We start from the raw sequence: 17,200 nt of genomic DNA, 5'->3' as shown, positions 1-17,200 counted from the left end.
ACCACTTTTAATGCAGGAAGCCTTTTATGTACAGTCCAAAGCCAAACATCTCTCTCTAATAGTTTTTCTAGTTGAGTTAAGGACATGTACCCTTGTTAGCTATTCTGCTTGCAGGTTTCTAAGCCAAACCTCTACCAAACCTGGCACTTCTTAATTTCTAAAGAGGACCTTTACACTTCAGAGCGGACAAATTCTCCCTTCTCATCAGTAAGTTACCTTCAAAACTAAGATATTCTCCCTAACACTGGTCACCAGCACATATCTTTCTTGTGTACTGTCAGCTCTGGAGGCTACTGTGGAGAAAGGAGCTAATTTCTTTTGCACCCTGTCTTGGCTTGTGGTGTTCACCCTATGATATTGGTCCACTGTCACAAACTTTAAGACCAAGTCACCTCCCTGCTTTGTTGCCAGGATGAGGTTTATCAGCAGATAATGCTGAAGGATTAAATAGGAACTTCTTTTTTTATGGTTGCAATAGTGAAAGAAAATTCTTAGAGAATGAAACAGCTCCACGGGGTGCTTTCTTAGGGCAGCAAGGCTTCCTGACTAGCATGGCTGGCTACAAGCTGCTCTGCAGGCTGTGATAGTCCTTTAGACAGCAGCTTTCCTGCTTCACAGGTGGCAACTGAAGCAGCCAGAACTGAGGTTTCCAACAGTAGAGCCTTCTTACAACTTCATGATTCTAAAGCTTATGTTAAAAATGACTGTACCTGACACACAGGTACTTTGCTGACAGCTGAAATCAACTCAATGTCAGCAATATTTCTGTGCATGGTGCAGACTGATATGAAAATGATGGAGGAGAGCACAAGGACTGGGTGAAATGCTACTGTCCAGGTACTTGTAAAGTATCTTGCTAGGATTTGGTCACAAGGGTGCTCAATACAGAAGCATTGATATAAGTCTGCCTGTGTCTGGAGACGGTGATAGATGTGTGGGTATTTATGTATGTGTCAATGTACAAATGTGAAAACGCACGGCAGTATTTCAGTAACCTAACACTGATTTCTTCTGCAAGGAAATTTTTGGCTGGAAGATCTCTGAATAACATGTAATACCGACAACACATTTTCAGATTTAAAATTAGGGTTCTGTGTTGGGTGTAGGCACATGCACATTTTGACGAGTAGCTGGATTTGCGTGTCACTTGTGTTCCTGGTCTCAGCACATATTTGAACATGTGCTGCTTGTTAAATGCTAAAATTAACTGCACAGATTTCAGCAGAACTGCTTACCTGATTAAAGTTAAGTATTTATATAAGTGTTTTGTTGAATTGGTACTAAGTGTACAGGGGGTCTGATTGTCTCTTAAATGAAGGGTCATTTATGCTGTTGTGAACGTGAAATTATTTCTTACTACAGAAGGTTATCTTGGAAAAGTATTTTAGAAACCATGAGTTTCATGGACAAAAGCAAAAACACAAAACAAGCATCCACTTGAGACACTCTGCAGTGTACAATGGGACCGTGTTTTGTTTTGGAGATTACAGGGTATTCATATTTCTGCATGTGTTGGAGCACACAGCATGCACCCTTTCCAATGGAAGTGCTTTTCCTGTGTCTTTAGTTGCTTTTTTACCCCTTTCCACTCAAATAAAATGACACAAAATAAATCCAAAGCCAGTGCCATTTGTGGCTGGGACCAGGCAGCATGTAGGTGCTGTCATCCAAGTTAAAATTCAAAGAAGAAAACACGGTGAGCTGAAGAGCCTCTGGGCATTTGGGTTTCATATTCAAAGGCTGGGGCCAGGGCAGGTTGCTCCTCCATGAAGCAGAAAGCAGAAAGATTTATTCATGGGACTCGGACCATGAATAAACAGGGTCAGTGCACAGCAAGGAGGCCAGCCCCGTCTCCAGTGAGCGTGTTGAGCTCAGGGAGCACCACAGCCTTCAGGCAGTCCAGGCTCTGTAGGTGTTGGTTCTCCAGCAGCTCGGCACGTTCTTTCCATCCTCCAGGCCTGGACTCTGGAGGTAGGCCTATCCCCAATGTCAGAGTGAAGGTTTGAAAAGAAACCACATCCCTCTGTGGTTTTAGCTTCAGATAAAGCCCTAGAAGACCCTGAGTTTTACTCCATCCTGAAAGCAAGAGGAAGAAAGGTATGGTGCTTACAGATAAACATCTCAGGAGAAGGCCAAAGGGACCTCAGAATGCTGCTGTTGCCCTGACCCTTCTCAGACTATTTCTGCGGTACGTGCAGGGATGCTCAGCCCTCCCTTCCCCACAACAGAAATCAGGAACTACACAACCTCAGTGCCTCCAGCCACCAGGCCTGAAATCCCTCCTTGCGCAAGTGTCCCAGGTGCCTTCTCCAAGTGAACCCTGCACTCATCCTGCTTGGTGGCAGCCACTGCTCTGTGCTTGGCTGCAAATTAGGTCAGAGAAGGGGGCTGCTCGCTGCCACCGGGCACGGTGCTCCCAGAGCAGGAGGGGAGAGGAGAGGGAAGCCCCTGAGCCTTCACCACACTCTGATCCCCTCAGGCCTGGCCTTCTGGAGGGACCTCATCAAGGCAAAGGTATTTCTCCGAAAACAAAGGCAAAGGGGAAGCGGGCTCCCCTGGGGCACCACTCCTGCCTGAGGTGAACGTGCCCCATCAGAGAAATGGGCCTGAACTCCTGAAAGCACCACGGCCCCTCCTGCCCTTTCTGCATGCTCTCATCCTCTGAATTATTGCCTTATTTTCATTCCACTCCAATGAGCTGTCAGCAACGGATCCTGTAATTCAGTGCTGCAGAAACACAAACAGATGGGTAATTGACCCGCGCGCCTTCATTGCACTGGAGTTCAGTGCTGCTGTTCAAGCTGTAAACTCCTCTCTCTGCCTCTCCAAAATCCCCGGGCCGTTTACGAGGGAGGTGAACAGGCCAGGCTTGCCGTGGCGGGTTGGCTCGTTGTGGTCGTTGTCTCTGCCTCGTGCACTGCAGACGCTGACTGAGGCTGACAAGCGGAGCGTCCCTGCTGCAAGGAAACAGCTGTGCGTCCCCAAGGGCCCACGGCCGTCTGTAGGGGGCCCAGAGACGGGGGCTGGAGGAGGAGAGGGTGGGAAAATATGTACATTATGCACAGGGCGAACCGGGAAACAGTTACGTCCTCGGGTACCTGAGCAGGCATCCACCTACACTTGTGCCTGCGCAGATGGATGGATACACAAACACTCGCTATGGAGAAAGAGACCTGGGGATTGATCTCTCAGCTAATGTAAACCTTCAGAGCACCACTGAAATCGTTGGCACTAAATCCATTTGCACTTTTATAGGATTTGGCAAGTAGCCCTCCTAGCAGGGAGTGAGCTGGAAAGACTCAGGTACCCAGCTCCTGTATTTATGCTGTGGGAGCTGAGCACTTAACTCTGCAAGGGTCTTTTAGAAATCCCTCCCTATATTATTCTCCTTTCTTCTGTTTTCCGTTCTTTTCTTTTTCAGTGCATAGTTTTCTTGTTTCTGTGGTACCAAACCTATTTAGTCTCTCCTAAAACAGCTCAGAACAGCGTACTGCTCATCATTTCTGAGCTAGCACTTGGTTGTATGAAAAAAAAAAACACAACACCTGGCAGTAAGGGAGGCTTTCCACTCAGATGCTTTGTACTGTACTGGGATCAGGACTGGAAAGAGGGGGGTAAAACTGGGTATCTGATTTCAGCTAATCATTGCTTGCACCTGAGGCATGTATTTTCTACCCCGTTTTCCTTACCCATGACAGCTGTGAGAGAAGTCTCCCAACAGCTTTTAATTCCTTAGCATCACTTTCCCAAGCTGTTAATGAAACAGGTTCTGAACAGAAGAACAGATACGCGAAATGACCTTTTTCTTTCTACACCCCTGCCTCTCGCTTCTCTGCCAGGTCTCCAGATCATCTTCCCCCAGTACCTACAGGAGAAGTTTGTCCAGTCTGCCTTGAGTTACATCATGTGCAATGGCGAGGGGGAGTACATCTGCCGGAACAGCCAGTGCGGCTGCCAGTGTGCGGAGGAATTCCCGCAGTGCAACTGCCCCATCACCGACATCCAGATCATGGAGTACACACTGGCAAACATGGCCAAGTCCTGGACAGAAGCCTATAAAGATCTGGAGAATTCAGGTAACCAAGCAAAACTCACTCTCCAATTGATTTCTTTCAAACACAACTTGTCAGTCTATACCAGTTGAGAATCCTTTCCTTTCCTAGTATAATGTTACAGTTTGGATAAAAAATGGATGATATTGAGCCCAAAAGTATGATCTTGATCTTGAGGGATTGTTATACACACACACATACAAATAAAATTACACACACCATGCATATGCATAAGGGGATATTTTCCATGGATTTTTTTTTTTTTTGATTAAAAATCTGATTTTTCAGACCAAACCAGCTCAGAATCTCTCTTTAATAGTCCTACAGAGAAACTTCCACAATATGAATGATGCAGAAATTGCTTTTCAGATTTGCATGAATGATTTATTCTGCTTTGGTGAAAGGCAATTCACAGAGAGAGCACAGGCCAGATGACACCTCATCTGAGATAGTGAGAAGGGAAAATGACTTCTCTCTCCTACAGTGCCGATGGCTGTTGGTGTGAACATTTCTCTTCTTCCTCCGCTTTCTCCCAGTGTAACACTGGGGGTGTCAGTGGAGGTTGTTCCACTTTGATGCTGGTAATACTCATCGTCGATGTGCTACTTTGCCCACGCAGAAAACTCGGAAGGGTCCGAGACAAGAAAGCATCAGCATCAGTGATGCCATATGATTTCCTTTATAGTAGTCATTGGTCTGCCAACCTAGAAGACACAGTGGCACTGAGCAAAACTTGGTCAAGGACTGATCCCCACACTGACTCCCTCCTCTGGTGTAAGCCAGTTAATCCCCAACACCTTTTCTTTAATGTTTATTGTCATAACTCTCCAGGTCTTCATGTTAGGAAAGATGTCTGCAAAGAAGGGACCATCTCACTCCAAGTTACTGAGCAATGCTTCTTCAGAAGTCTTCCCAGCAGCAATTTCTTTTTTCATGTAGAAGGTCACCTTAAGCTCTGTAGTTGGTAGAACTCAGGTGGCCTATGCTATATCCTCAGTGGGCTGCTGAGGGCTGCTCTGTATTTCAAGGTGTGGGCCCTGTTGGCATGTCTGTCATCGCACGGGCTCTCACGTCCAACCCACACTGTCAGCCTGGTGCTTGGACGAGCACTGTCAGAGCAGTACCGCATGGCCCAGGGCTGATGAGCATTATGATGAGAGATGCAAGACACAAACAGTGGGGAGTCACGGGGCTGAGGCAGTTCCAGAAGCAGCCCACTAGCTGAAGAAGTCAGTGGTTTTCTGAGGGGTTCTATAAATTTATGGGCAGGGTGGGAACACCAGGCCAAACCAGAAACTGAGCATCTGCTAGTGCAGCACTGAACAAATCAGAATTATTGGCAGCACCTGCCAGCATGGTTACTTGTTGCTGGCTCTGGTGTGGGAATTTCACACGAGCTGCTCAAGAGCCACATGTTGGCCACCACTCATCAAACCCCTTTACATTTCCAGGGGATGTAACCCAGACACTTTGAAGGTGAGAGCCCTATGGAGGGAGAAAAATTACGGTCCCACAGTGATTGTTTTATTGTTACACTGGGCACTTGTTGCACTTGATCTAAGCAAAGTCCACGGTAGATAATTATATTTAGTCCCCCTTGCCTTGAGATTTTAACAGGGGAGGGTGTTTTTCATTTGCTGTGTTGAAGTGACACATTGCAGTGCAGTTCTCTGCTGTGCCATGGCCATATTCCACCCAGGGCTGGAGGCTTTTCAGGGCTAGATGGAGTGATTATCTTTACGTTTAAAGCTGCTGCATCTCATTCATCATTTTGTTGCATCATGTGCAAACTTATCCTTTGAGATGAAAGTTGCTATCACAAAAGACTGTAGTATTAGTGTTTTGCTTCTTTGTTTTAATAAAATTTCCCAATAACTGGAGGATTTTCTTCATAATGAACAACAGAAGAAAAATCTCTAGTGACATCTGAAGGCTTTTCCAGTAAAGAGGGATGAAAGGCACATGAGTGCTCTGAAAGCAAATATCATTTGTGCAGGAAGCGGCTGATAGCCTAAAAGATCTATATTCTGTTTCTGATCTGTGTGGGGTTCCTACGTCAATTTGAAAAAATCTTGCAGGGACCAATAAAAGGTTGGCGTTATTTGGGATAGCATCTTCAAAGTCAAGGAGGCTGCAGTGAACTGATGCTGCTTTAAATCAGCTCTGGAGCTTCTCCCAGCCCTGTGCTTCATTGCTCATGTATAAATTGAGAACAATAACACCACCTTTTTCTGTCTTGGCATTTTAGTATGGCTGGCCAAAAAAAAAATAAAAATAAATCTACATCAGAACCATGATTCTGGATTTTTAAACAGCTTTTTGATTAAAAGTCATTTGTTTGGGGCTTTTTGTTGTTTGTTTGTATTTGCAGTACTATTTTTGTCTGATGAAAATGTCATTTTTTAACTGAAAAGCACTGAAAAAAAGCAAGTTTCATCTCCAAAACAGATGTTTTGCCGTGATGCCACCAGTCTTCTCCAGAGGCAGGACCTCTGCCCCGCACCACCTGCGATGATGAGTCATTGCCCTGGGACCACCTGGAGTGACTCAGCAAAAAGAAGGGCCATGGTGCATTCTGGGAGACGTAGTCCTAGCCATCGGCCACATTTTCTGTGCAGAGAAAATAAAATAACAACGAATGCAAACAGCCTTATTAGTTAATTGGAAATGCTATGGGTTAAGAATGGACTATTCCCAGAAAAGTACAAGGCTTAGCACAATGCAGTCTTGGTTAGGGCCTTCAGTGATAGTTATAATATAAATAAAATATGAAGAAATACTTTTTTGGAAAGTCTTTTATTTTCTTTTCTTTCCTTTTTTTTTTTTTTTTTTTTTTTCCCCCCTTCCCTTTTTTAAAAACAACTCCATTCAGCTGTTATTTTGCCAGATTTCTCTGCTCATTTGTTTTTCCCCCAACGTTGCACTGCAGTATCAAAATGTGCACACTGCACTGAAATTTCTCCCTCGCCCGTCTCTATGAAAAATGTAGCACATTCATCATCAGAGGGAAAAAAAAGCTTGGTCTTTTGCACAAACAGGCTTTTGAGGAAATTGATTTATAAGGGGCGGGAAGCAAATGCAAGGCTTTTACTGCTGAAAGGTACCAGGAGTAATCAGCATGGTCAACAGAAGCAATTATACATGATGATAGTTTCAGAGGACCACTGCACAGGAGAGAATCATTTTTGGGGAGGAGAAGGGCACTGAAAGCAGCATTACTGATAGAGTGAAAACCTGAGATGATTAAAAAAACATCTCCCAGTTATCTTTGGGGAAGAAAGGAGACAAGCAGATGTCCTGTGGATCTTGATAGTGCAATGATGATAATTATTTTTATTAGGTGCTCAGTTTCACTGTGTGATGAGTAAAACATGAACATCCATTTACCATCTATATAACAATCGTACCAACTAATGCATAGATATTCTTTGTTAAGCAGTTAAGCATGAACTGCAGATTGTTGAATAATAAGAAATCTGTTATGCAAATCTATACAGTCATAAATTCAGGTATATGAGGTTTGTACGATGGGTTCTAAATTATCTGCTTTGATTTTCTCCAATATTTCTGTGGAATATTTCTCCTTTTTAGAAGATGACTGCCTTTTCAAGCTTTCTTTTTTGCCTTTTTTACTTTTCCTCTTTTTCTTCTGAAAACTGAGATGAAGGAAAAACAAATTTAAATGAGGAAAGGAAGAAAAATGATATTTATAACTTACAGGAAAAGAAGGCTACATTTCTCTTTGAGTACATTGTGGGCTTGGGGGGGGCTCTGGTCCAGCTTCCCGCTAGAAGCAGGATCATCACCAGCACTAGGTCAGGTCAGCTGTGGTTTTGTCTAGCAGTCTAAAATTATGGATTCTTCAACATCTCTCGGCAGCCTGTCCCAGTACTGCATTACCTCCAAGTGAAGAAGTTTTCCAGCAAATAACCTGAACTTCTCAAGCTGTAGCCCGTGTCTATTACTCCTTGTTATATCATCTGTCTCTAATAAGACTCTCTCTTTCACGTTTGTAACTACCTTCTGAGCAGTTGTAGGCTGTAATTAGATTGCCCCTTGGCTTCTCCTTCACCAGATTAAACAAGTGCAGATCCCTCCACCTGACCTCAGGGGACTCGTTCTCCAGACCCCTGACCATCTTTGTAGCCCTCAGCTCTACCCTTCCCAGTTTCTCAACAGACCTCTTTAATTGGGTGTCCAAAGCTGTGCAGAGAAACGCAGGTGCAGCCTCAGTAGAGCCAAGAAACAAGGAATATTAACGTCCTTTGATCTGGAGGTAGCCCAGGATGCAGTTTTCTGTATTGGCAGGGAGAACACAACGTTGACCCACCTTCAGCATGGTATCCCCCACAACCCCGAGGCACTTCCAGCTCTGCTGGCTGCTTCCAAGCTTGTGCTGCTGCGTGGGGTTGTTCTGCCCTGGTGCAGAGCTCTCTGCTTTTCTTTATTGCACTTTATGAGGTTTGTGTTGGCCCACTCCTTGAGTTTCTCAAGGTCCCAGTGTGTCAAACACAGTTTTCTGGTATCAAAAATTGGGTTAGTTTCTATTGAGAAAGTTGGAACCATCTGTCTGTTCTACATGAGGATGTCCCAGCCCGGTAATCAGATCCTAAGCAAACTATTCTTCTCAGTTAGAAAGAAAGGGATGATCATAAACAGAAATAGTATCAGATTTTCTGTTCTGTTATGGGAAGAAAAACCCAAACCCTACATAAAGGCTTTATTGTTATTATTATTATTGTAAAGCAAAATCAAACAGAAATAAAGTGATCACAAAACAACATTTAACAACATTTTTTGGATCCATTAGATTTTTTCCCTTGGCTAAAATTGTCACATTTTTTTTCTGACTAGCCCCGCAAACTATTTTATTTTGTTTTCATTGTTACATAAAGCAACTCATTTAACTTCAAATGTAAAATCAGAAGGCTCTTTTTAAAAAATGACAAAGCGGGACATTTTCACACAATCCAAACCCTTCCTGTGGGGATTTTCTTAAGCTTTCTTCCCCTCTTTTTTTATTAATGACACAGCCAAAGTGATTTGACTTCAACAACAAATGGCATTTTAGAAGCAGCTGAAAAACAATTTAAACGAGAACTCTTTAGCTGACAATGATTACAGCTCCCTGCTTTTTGTTCGTAACCCCTAGACTATAATCCCATGCTCCAGGGAGCTTGCTCTCTTTTATTCTCCACCCTGTACACATTAACCATTTTGTTTCACCCTGATGCTCCCAGGGTTTCATCTTCCCGCAGTAACGGTCATGGAGGCAGTGGGTTTCCTGGGGCAGAGCGACAGAGCAGGGGGCTGATGGACATCAGATTCCTCCAGCAGAGCACCTCAAACCTCACACCTCACCGCTGCTTCTCCATCCTGCTGATGTAAATCCTTGTAACTTCATCACGGTTCGGATCCCTCTGTAGTTCTCCACGTTCTCGTGTCTTCCAGATGAGTTTAAATCCTTCATGAAAAGGCTACCTAGCAACCACTTCCTGACCATTGGGAGCATCCACCAGCACTGGGGGAACGACTGGGACCTGCAGAACCGCTACAAGCTGCTGCAGAGCTCCCTGGAAGCCCAGCGCCAGAAGATCCAGCGCACTGCCCGTAAACTCTTTGGCCTCAGTGTCCGGTGTCGGCACAACCCTAACCACCAGCTGCCTCGAGAAAGGTAACCCTCCTCCTTTGGGATGGCTGCGGTGTGGTGGGCTGAGCCTTTGCATGGACATAAACCCTACAGCTGAAGGGATTTGATACAGGGTGTGCCAATGTGGAGGGGTGGAAGATGCTAAACTCTGGGAGTGGGTTGAAATTGGGTAAGTAACCTTTATCACATGTCTAAGCATATCCACATCCCTTCTGTATACCCAGTTGACAGGCACCCAATTGTTCTGTAGTGTTCTGTTAGAATATGATTATATGAGTCTATGATTCTATGATAAAATGACATCAAACAGCCAACCAGACATTTTTTAAAAGGCCAATCTCCTTTTTAGGCAGTCTGGCACCACATACCACAGACAAATTTTAAGCCTCTATTTCTTGTTTAAGTGGACATATGGAGTACAAGGTGCTTCAGATCATTTTTGGGTTGCGCTCCTCTGCGAATATAACTGGAGTGAAGGAGAAACCTTAGTTTCACTTGGAACATATCACATAGCTTCTACAAAATGCAGAGTGAACCTTCAAACCTGCATTGACCAGAAGCCTAGTGATGTTATTGCACATGGAGGGAGCAGATTTTCCATTACAGCTACAGCAGCTATTGATATCCAATAGTCACCTCCTGCTGGCTCCTCTCAGCCCTGCACTATGGCTGAGTTTATGTTTGCTTCTGAACATTTTTCCAGACCTGCATCTGTGGATTTTAATAAACATTACTTTTTTTTTTTTTTTTTTTTCTCTACATTTTCTGGATTGAGGTAACACTGAAAATCTTGGGGAAAAAAAAAAAAAAAAAAAAAAGAAAAAAAAAAGAAAAAAAAAGCGTCCAAGTGCCTTTTCTTCCATGCTTCTCTGGAAAAGGTCATGCCAGCTTAGTATTTTAGAAGAAATCTTTTTTAGCTCCTTTATTACATAAATGTTCACTCTTAAGAGAAAATTAGCTGATTGTTGTGTCCTATTATCATCCTGCCCACTGGCTGCTAAGCATGCTGAGTCTTCATTTCATCACTGTGCAGCTCAGGAAACTCTTCCAAAGCTTAAGGTCTCTCTAATTACCAAGAATTCTCATGTCTCTGGACAAAGACTCAATGGTGTTACTAGGGATGAGGAGAAATATCTATTAAGTTTAAGAGATTATAAAAAAAAGTCTTTGAAGAACTTCCTAAAATTGGCCCATTCCTGCCAAATGGCGAAGTTTCTTCAAACAAGCACACGGGTGGAGGAGCCACAAGCACAACCAGGCGTAATTCTGAGCTGTGCCATAACAGCAGCAACGTGAAGCAGCAGCAAGCAGAGATCCAGTGAAGCATTCAGATAAATGTGTCTTTAGCATTTCTCTTCTATTTTAAATAGTCAGCCAGGCAGAAAGGGAGCCTCCAACTAATACTATAAAATCTGGAGAAGGGAGGACAAAATGGATGATGGCAGCTGGGTTTTTAACTGACTGATGTGCTTGATTTGTTTAAGTCAATACCACCAGGCATAGTATAATTTCTTTTCTTATTTGTCATTCTGCATTTGTAGCTAGTCAGGGGAGGGGCTCAGCAGACAGATAGGTAGTGGAAGAGGTATGCATTTCATCCTTCTTTTCACTGGGCTTGGAAATACTCTAATTTTCTAATTGTTACCGTACAGAACGACAGACACTTATCAAGCATGCCAGTGGCTTTGAAAGGATGGAAAGCTTCTATTAAGAGCAAGCCTCTCTCTCTAATACACATAATAGTAAGCCTATATTATATATTCAAAAGCACCGTAAAAAAAAAAATAAAAAAAAAATAGGGCTGCTGTTGATTGCCCTCAGGGAAAGGAAGAGGTGGTGTTTCCAAAAGAAAGAGAGAGTAGGGATTTTTGCAATTAGGATGATTTTCCATGACCTTTTGTAACAGCTAAAAAGGAAATACAAATATATATATATATATTTACTCTGCACTGCTTTTGCTTAAAAGCACCTCTTTGCAGGCAAGTTTGTTGGTTTAAAAAAAAAGAAACCACTCCTCAGTTGTTAAAGCTTCAACATTGAATGAGCACCTATAGTTGTATTTTAAAATTCGGGATATAAAATATAAATAACACCCAAAGGAGGGGGACTGATACATGTTCTGGGCTCCAGCCATATTGTCATTAGTTAACAATACATCTCCCAGCTGCTGAGAATGAAAATAGCAATGTTTACTTCACTGCTCCACACAGAAAGCCCAAAGGTATCTCCACAGGAGCTAGTGCTGGCTGGAAGAGGAAAGGTGAGTTTGCAAAGGAAAACCCATTAAATTCCTACCTTTGTTCTTGCAATTAAAAAAGAAAAAGAAAAAGGAAAAAGAAAAAAAAAAAAAAGAAAAGGAAAAAAAAAAAGAACCTCTTCTGCTGGATGGTGGTTTTTTTTGTTGTTTGGTTTTGCTGTTGTTTTTTTTTTTTTAATTATTATTATTGTTGTTGTTTTGTTTGTTTGCTTGTTTGTTTTTGTTGTTTGTTTGCTTTGTTTATTTTTGGATTTTTTTATTTTTGGTTGGTTGGTTGATTTGTTTGGTTTGGTTTTCTGATCAGCTCAGACCCCTGTACAGCAAAGCTGCATCTTTGTCTCAGGGACACCCATCAACCTCTTTCCCTCCCCAGACCTGACTAATCCTGAAGAATGACAAGTCAGAAAGAAATAAAATTATTCATCACCTTCTGTATAACCTGACCTCCATTTCTGATCAGAAAGCCCAAAAATGGCCTGTAAAACACTTTTTTTTTTCTTTTTTCAGTGGGGGTCACAAGAGATTTAAATGGTTTTAAATGGTGAAAGAGCTCTGCAGGATTATGTGGCTCCCAGTTCCCAGCATTGTGTAACTCCAGTGAGCAACAGCAGGAAACCATTGCAATATAACACTCACTCACAGCTCTGCCTGGATGTCATTTTATATCATTTTAGTTTGGAATATCAGATATTAAAGTTGAACGTGAAATTGCTTACCAGTGACCTCTGAAGACATAGTTTTCCTTTTTTAATTGCACATGCTCTATTACTTTATACTTTGAACTAGCAGAGGAAGCAAACATTAAGCAAAATATCTCTTGCAATGATGTTAAGGAGGAGAAAGAGAAATTAATGACTCCTTAATGAAAGAGAAAATAATAAAAATAAAGATCAATGGCTATTCTGCTACTGGCATTCAGCTTTTAAACAGGGGCTTTTTTCAGCTTCCCTCTGCCCTGACTTCTCTTGGTTATATTCACATGAACCTGAGCCACCAAGGGCATGTGTTTTAAGAAGTTTCCTCCTGTCAGCCAAAGGGCTGTGACTGGTCCTGCGTATATTCTTATCCTGTCCCAGTTGCAAGATAAAACGGGGTAATTTATACCACTTTTCCTCTCAGTCTATCACACTTCCCATTGTCATGTTTGTAGCCAATGCCCAGCTCTGCCCTGGATTCTGCATTTTCATTTAATTACATCCTTTATTGCCGCCATCAGCAGATGGTGGGTAGTTCTTTTTTCATTTTTGTCCTACTTGTGTCTTTGCTGAATGCTATGACATGCACACACACACAAAACAATTCCTTCTCCAGAGCTCTTTCCATCCTTTCTCCACCAAGTTAATCTAAGGAACAGAAAAAATGACTAGCTTCAATTGCAAGATAGCTGCTGAGAATCCTTTCTTGTTTTGCTCTATCAGCAGCTAATATAAGACAAGGATTCTTTCCTTTCCTGAGGCAGAACACACCAGCTGGACTAGGATGTGGTCATCTTACTCCAATTTTTATAGTGTCCCCTGCTGTACAGCCTGGCAGTCTTTATCCCATGAACTCCATGGCATTATCAAGATATAAAACTTGTGTCAGAAAGCTTCAAATCAGCACTGTGAAAGTATGTTGGGAATCCTGAGCATGAGCAATGGTGTAAGGAAATCAGGAGAGTTGCATTCACTTGCACAGAGCTGGAATTGTGACGTGTTCAGTTGTTGTCACCAAGCCCAACTATGGGAAGAGCAACCTGCAGGCACCTTGTGCTTGCCTTCAGCAGTTCTCACAACCACAGCAAGCCCAGGCAGCCAGTGTGCATACATTGGGGACCTGCTTTGGTTTTAGTTCATCCTCCACTTGCACATCATCCCTCAGCTTCGTGCTTAGAGTAGTGGTTAGAAGCAAAGAGCGAAGCTTTTGTGTGCACAGGGGAACCAAGGTGGGCTTGCAGGAGAGAGCTCAGAAAGAACGAAGCCTGGGATCTGCACGTCTTGCTAAACTCAAGAACATTTGGCTGGCTTTCCAAACAAGAGCTGCAAGGCTTAAATAGGATAGATTTTTTTATTATTTTTTATTGCAGAAAAAGTGGCCAAAAATTCACCTATGAACAGAAAGCAAACTCAATCCCCAGGAGATGGTTTTGAGAGTGCTTGTTGCTGTCAGCAGCACATTTTGCAGTCACTCTGTGCTGTTCCCTGCCCCTCCCTCCAAAGCAGAGCTGTCCTAGAAGCCAAGAGTGTCCCCTGCCCATTGCTGGGGACCAGGCGGGGCTGTCACCACCTCCCACTACAGCAGACACTTCTAGAGATGCCTTGCTCAGAGCCCCCTGCCTCCCTTTTCTTTTGCACTGCTGGGAGAGCTCCTGCTAGTTGTGAATATAGGAGAGTGACCCTGACAGCCCTGTACTGCAGGAGGAACATGAAAATTGCCCCTTCTTACATCCAAGACATCAGTGTTTTTGTGATAAATTCACTTCTTTTTTCTTTTCCTTATTATGCTTTTACCAGTTTTCTTTCTGCTATTTTTTTTTCTTTCTTGCCATTTCTCTGTCTTTCCCTTATTGCTATTGTTCCAGTTTTCACCTTTTTCATCCCTAAGCCTCCTGCCTACTGCATTTTTCACTCATTTTTCCTTTTACCTGCACATTTTCCCCTCTTTCTTCCCCTACCCTTTTTGCTTCTGCTCCTTGATTATTTTTTTCCTTCCAGTGCTTTCCTCTGTTTTATACTTTCATCCCTCCACTCCCTCCCCCTAATCATCTTGCTGTTCGTTGCTGCTGTATCATTTAATGCCTTCTTTGATACAGCCTACAGCTTAATGATTATTCGGAGGTCAGGCGATGCAGGTGCCATGAATTTCACTAATCCAGCTCTGAGAGCCTCTGTCCATAATCACTCCTCCCGTTCTACAGGGACTGAATCCTAATTTGTCATTAGCCAGTCCTCTCACTGCAGCGCTACCAAGAACTTTTTGCCCAGAGGAGACAATGAAGTATTCATTAGCTGGGGGGGAGGCAGAGGGGAGGGAGCGGGTGGCTGGGTTCTGCTGGAGGCTGCGGAGAAAGGAGTCGCTGTGCTGAGATCCCCCGGGGAGGGGGGGACGAGGGGGCAGCAAGGCAACCTTGCAAGGCGGTGGTATGAAAAAAGAGCATGGGTTACAGTGTCGTTCCTTCGGCGCCGTTCCAGGGCCATGGGACGTAGAGGTGAGGGTGCTGGTAGAGCAATTATGGGAGTGGTGGGGCCTGGGAATGAGCAAGTGTGGCTGCTTGTTAAGGGGAGAAGCTGTAAGAGGAGGTTAATTAGCAGCAGTTTTTTTAAAGGAGAAGCTGTTCGAGCAGCTTTGTCACCATGCATCCTGACTTCCATGCTCTTTGCTGATGTTTTTGCACTCTGCAGCATGAGCAGAGGTTGCCTTGTCCCATTACAGTCTGTTTTGGGAAGTGGGGGAAATTATCTGGGGTATGGAAAGGAGTTTTTGCCTACCACCAGTCTAGGAGTTATGCTGACCTGCAATACCTGAACACAACTCAGCCTCTAGCACAGCTTGATCAGCTCCCCTCCCATGGCTGAACTTTCTCACCACCATGCTGATGAGAGCCTCGGGAGAAGGCTGAGCCAGTCTCAGCTCTTAGAGCAGCGTGCAGAGAGAAATGATCAGTCCTGACTTATGGCTATTTTGTAAAGGGCTTCTCTTCTCCATGGAAGGAGTAAGGGGCAGATGTAAGAGTGAGCCTCCCAAATGCCACAGCAGGGTATCAGTGTTATGAAAGCTCCACCTCAGAAATATCCCTAAAAGGCACTGTGGACTTAGAAAGATGTCAACCCCATAGGCTCTGGGAGTCTCTATGGTGCTAATCCTTTCTTCTTCCCACCTGCAGGACAATACAGGAATGGCTTACCCGGGTCCAGTCCCTGCTGTACTGCAATGAGAATGGGTTCTGGGGGACCTTTCTGGAAAGCCAACGGAGCTGCGTTTGCCACGGTGGCACCAGCCTGTGCCAGCGCCCCATCCCCTGCATCATCGGGGGCAACAACAGCTGTGCTATGTGCAGCCTTGCCAACATCTCTCTGTGTGGCTCATGCAACAAGGGCTATAAGCTTTACCGGGGTCGCTGCGAGCCTCAGAACGTAGACTCGGAGCGGAGTGAGCAGTTCATCAGCTTTGAGACGGACTTGGACTTCCAGGACCTGGAGCTGAAGTACCTGCTGCAGAAAATGGACTCTCGCCTGTACGTGCACACCACCTTCATCAGCAACGAGATCCGCCTGGACACCTTCTTTGACCCCAGGTGGCGCAAGCGCATGTCCCTCACCTTGAAGAGCAACAAGAACCGGATGGACTTCATCCACATGGTGATTGGGATCTCCATGCGAATCTGCCAGATGCGCAACAGCAGCCTGGACCCTATGTTCTTTGTCTATGTCAACCCGTTCAGCGGGAGTCACTCCGAGGGCTGGAATATGCCCTTTGGGGAGTACGGCTACCCACGCTGGGAGAAAATCCGCCTCCAAAACAGCCAGTGCTACAACTGGACCCTGCTACTGGGCAACCGGTGGAAAACCTTTTTCGAGACCGTCCACATCTACCTACGCAGCCGGACTCGGCTGCCCTCCCTGCTGCGTAACGAGACTGGCCAAGGGCCCGTGGACCTTTCTGACCCCACCAAGCGCCAGTTCTACATCAAGATCTCGGATGTGCAGGTGTACGGCTACAGCCTGCGCTTTAACGCCGACCTCCTGCGCAGTGCCGTGCAGCAGGTCAACCAGTCGTACACGCAAGGTGGGCAGTTCTACTCGTCCTCCTCCGTCATGCTCTTGCTGCTGGATATTCGGGACCGAATCAATAGACTGGCGCCTCCCGTGGCCCCAGGGAAGCCCCAGCTGGATCTGTTCTCTTGTATGCTCAAGCACCGCCTGAAGCTCACCAACAGCGAGATCATCCGCGTGAACCACGCTCTAGACCTGTACAACACCGAGATCCTCAAACAGTCGGACCAGATGACAGCCAAACTCTGCTAACCCGGACTTTTCAGTGGACATGTTGGTGACTGATCCTTTTGCTGTAAAAAAATAAAAGAGGAAAAAAAAAAAAGAGAGAGAAAAAAGTAAAAAAGAAAGAAAGAAAAGGGGGGGGAAGCAAAGGGGGAAGAACAAAATTTGTAAAATGTAATTAATATACAAAAGAGAAAAAAAAGAGGAAATTCTTCATTTGTTGAAAACTAAACCCGTTCTAGCAGCTGTATAAAACTGTCAGGCA

At 44.4% G+C, this 17,200-nt stretch overlaps 1 protein-coding gene across 1 annotated transcript in view; it reads left to right on the top strand.

Annotated features, from left to right (window-relative positions):
- The window catches only part of BRINP1 (BMP/retinoic acid inducible neural specific 1), a gene marked incomplete at both ends in the record, with an annotated part of 56,740 nt that extends 39,778 nt beyond the window's left edge, over nucleotides 1-16,962 (top strand). The window contains 3 exons of the mRNA XM_084298914.1: nucleotides 3,840-4,076; nucleotides 9,504-9,726; nucleotides 15,822-16,962. Of these exons, the coding sequence (XP_084155040.1) occupies nucleotides 3,840-4,076; nucleotides 9,504-9,726; nucleotides 15,822-16,962 (1,601 nt within the window). The remainder of the gene's footprint in view (nucleotides 1-3,839; nucleotides 4,077-9,503; nucleotides 9,727-15,821) is intronic.
- Between the last annotated feature and the right edge of the window lie 238 nt (nucleotides 16,963-17,200).

The sequence above is a fragment of the Netta rufina genome (assembly GCF_964035555.1).
Source record: "Netta rufina genome assembly, chromosome: 20".
NCBI classification, from domain to species: Eukaryota; Metazoa; Chordata; class Aves; order Anseriformes; family Anatidae; genus Netta; species Netta rufina.
Note: the sequence above shows the minus strand (reverse complement) of the source record. Positions and strands in the feature narration are given on the sequence as shown.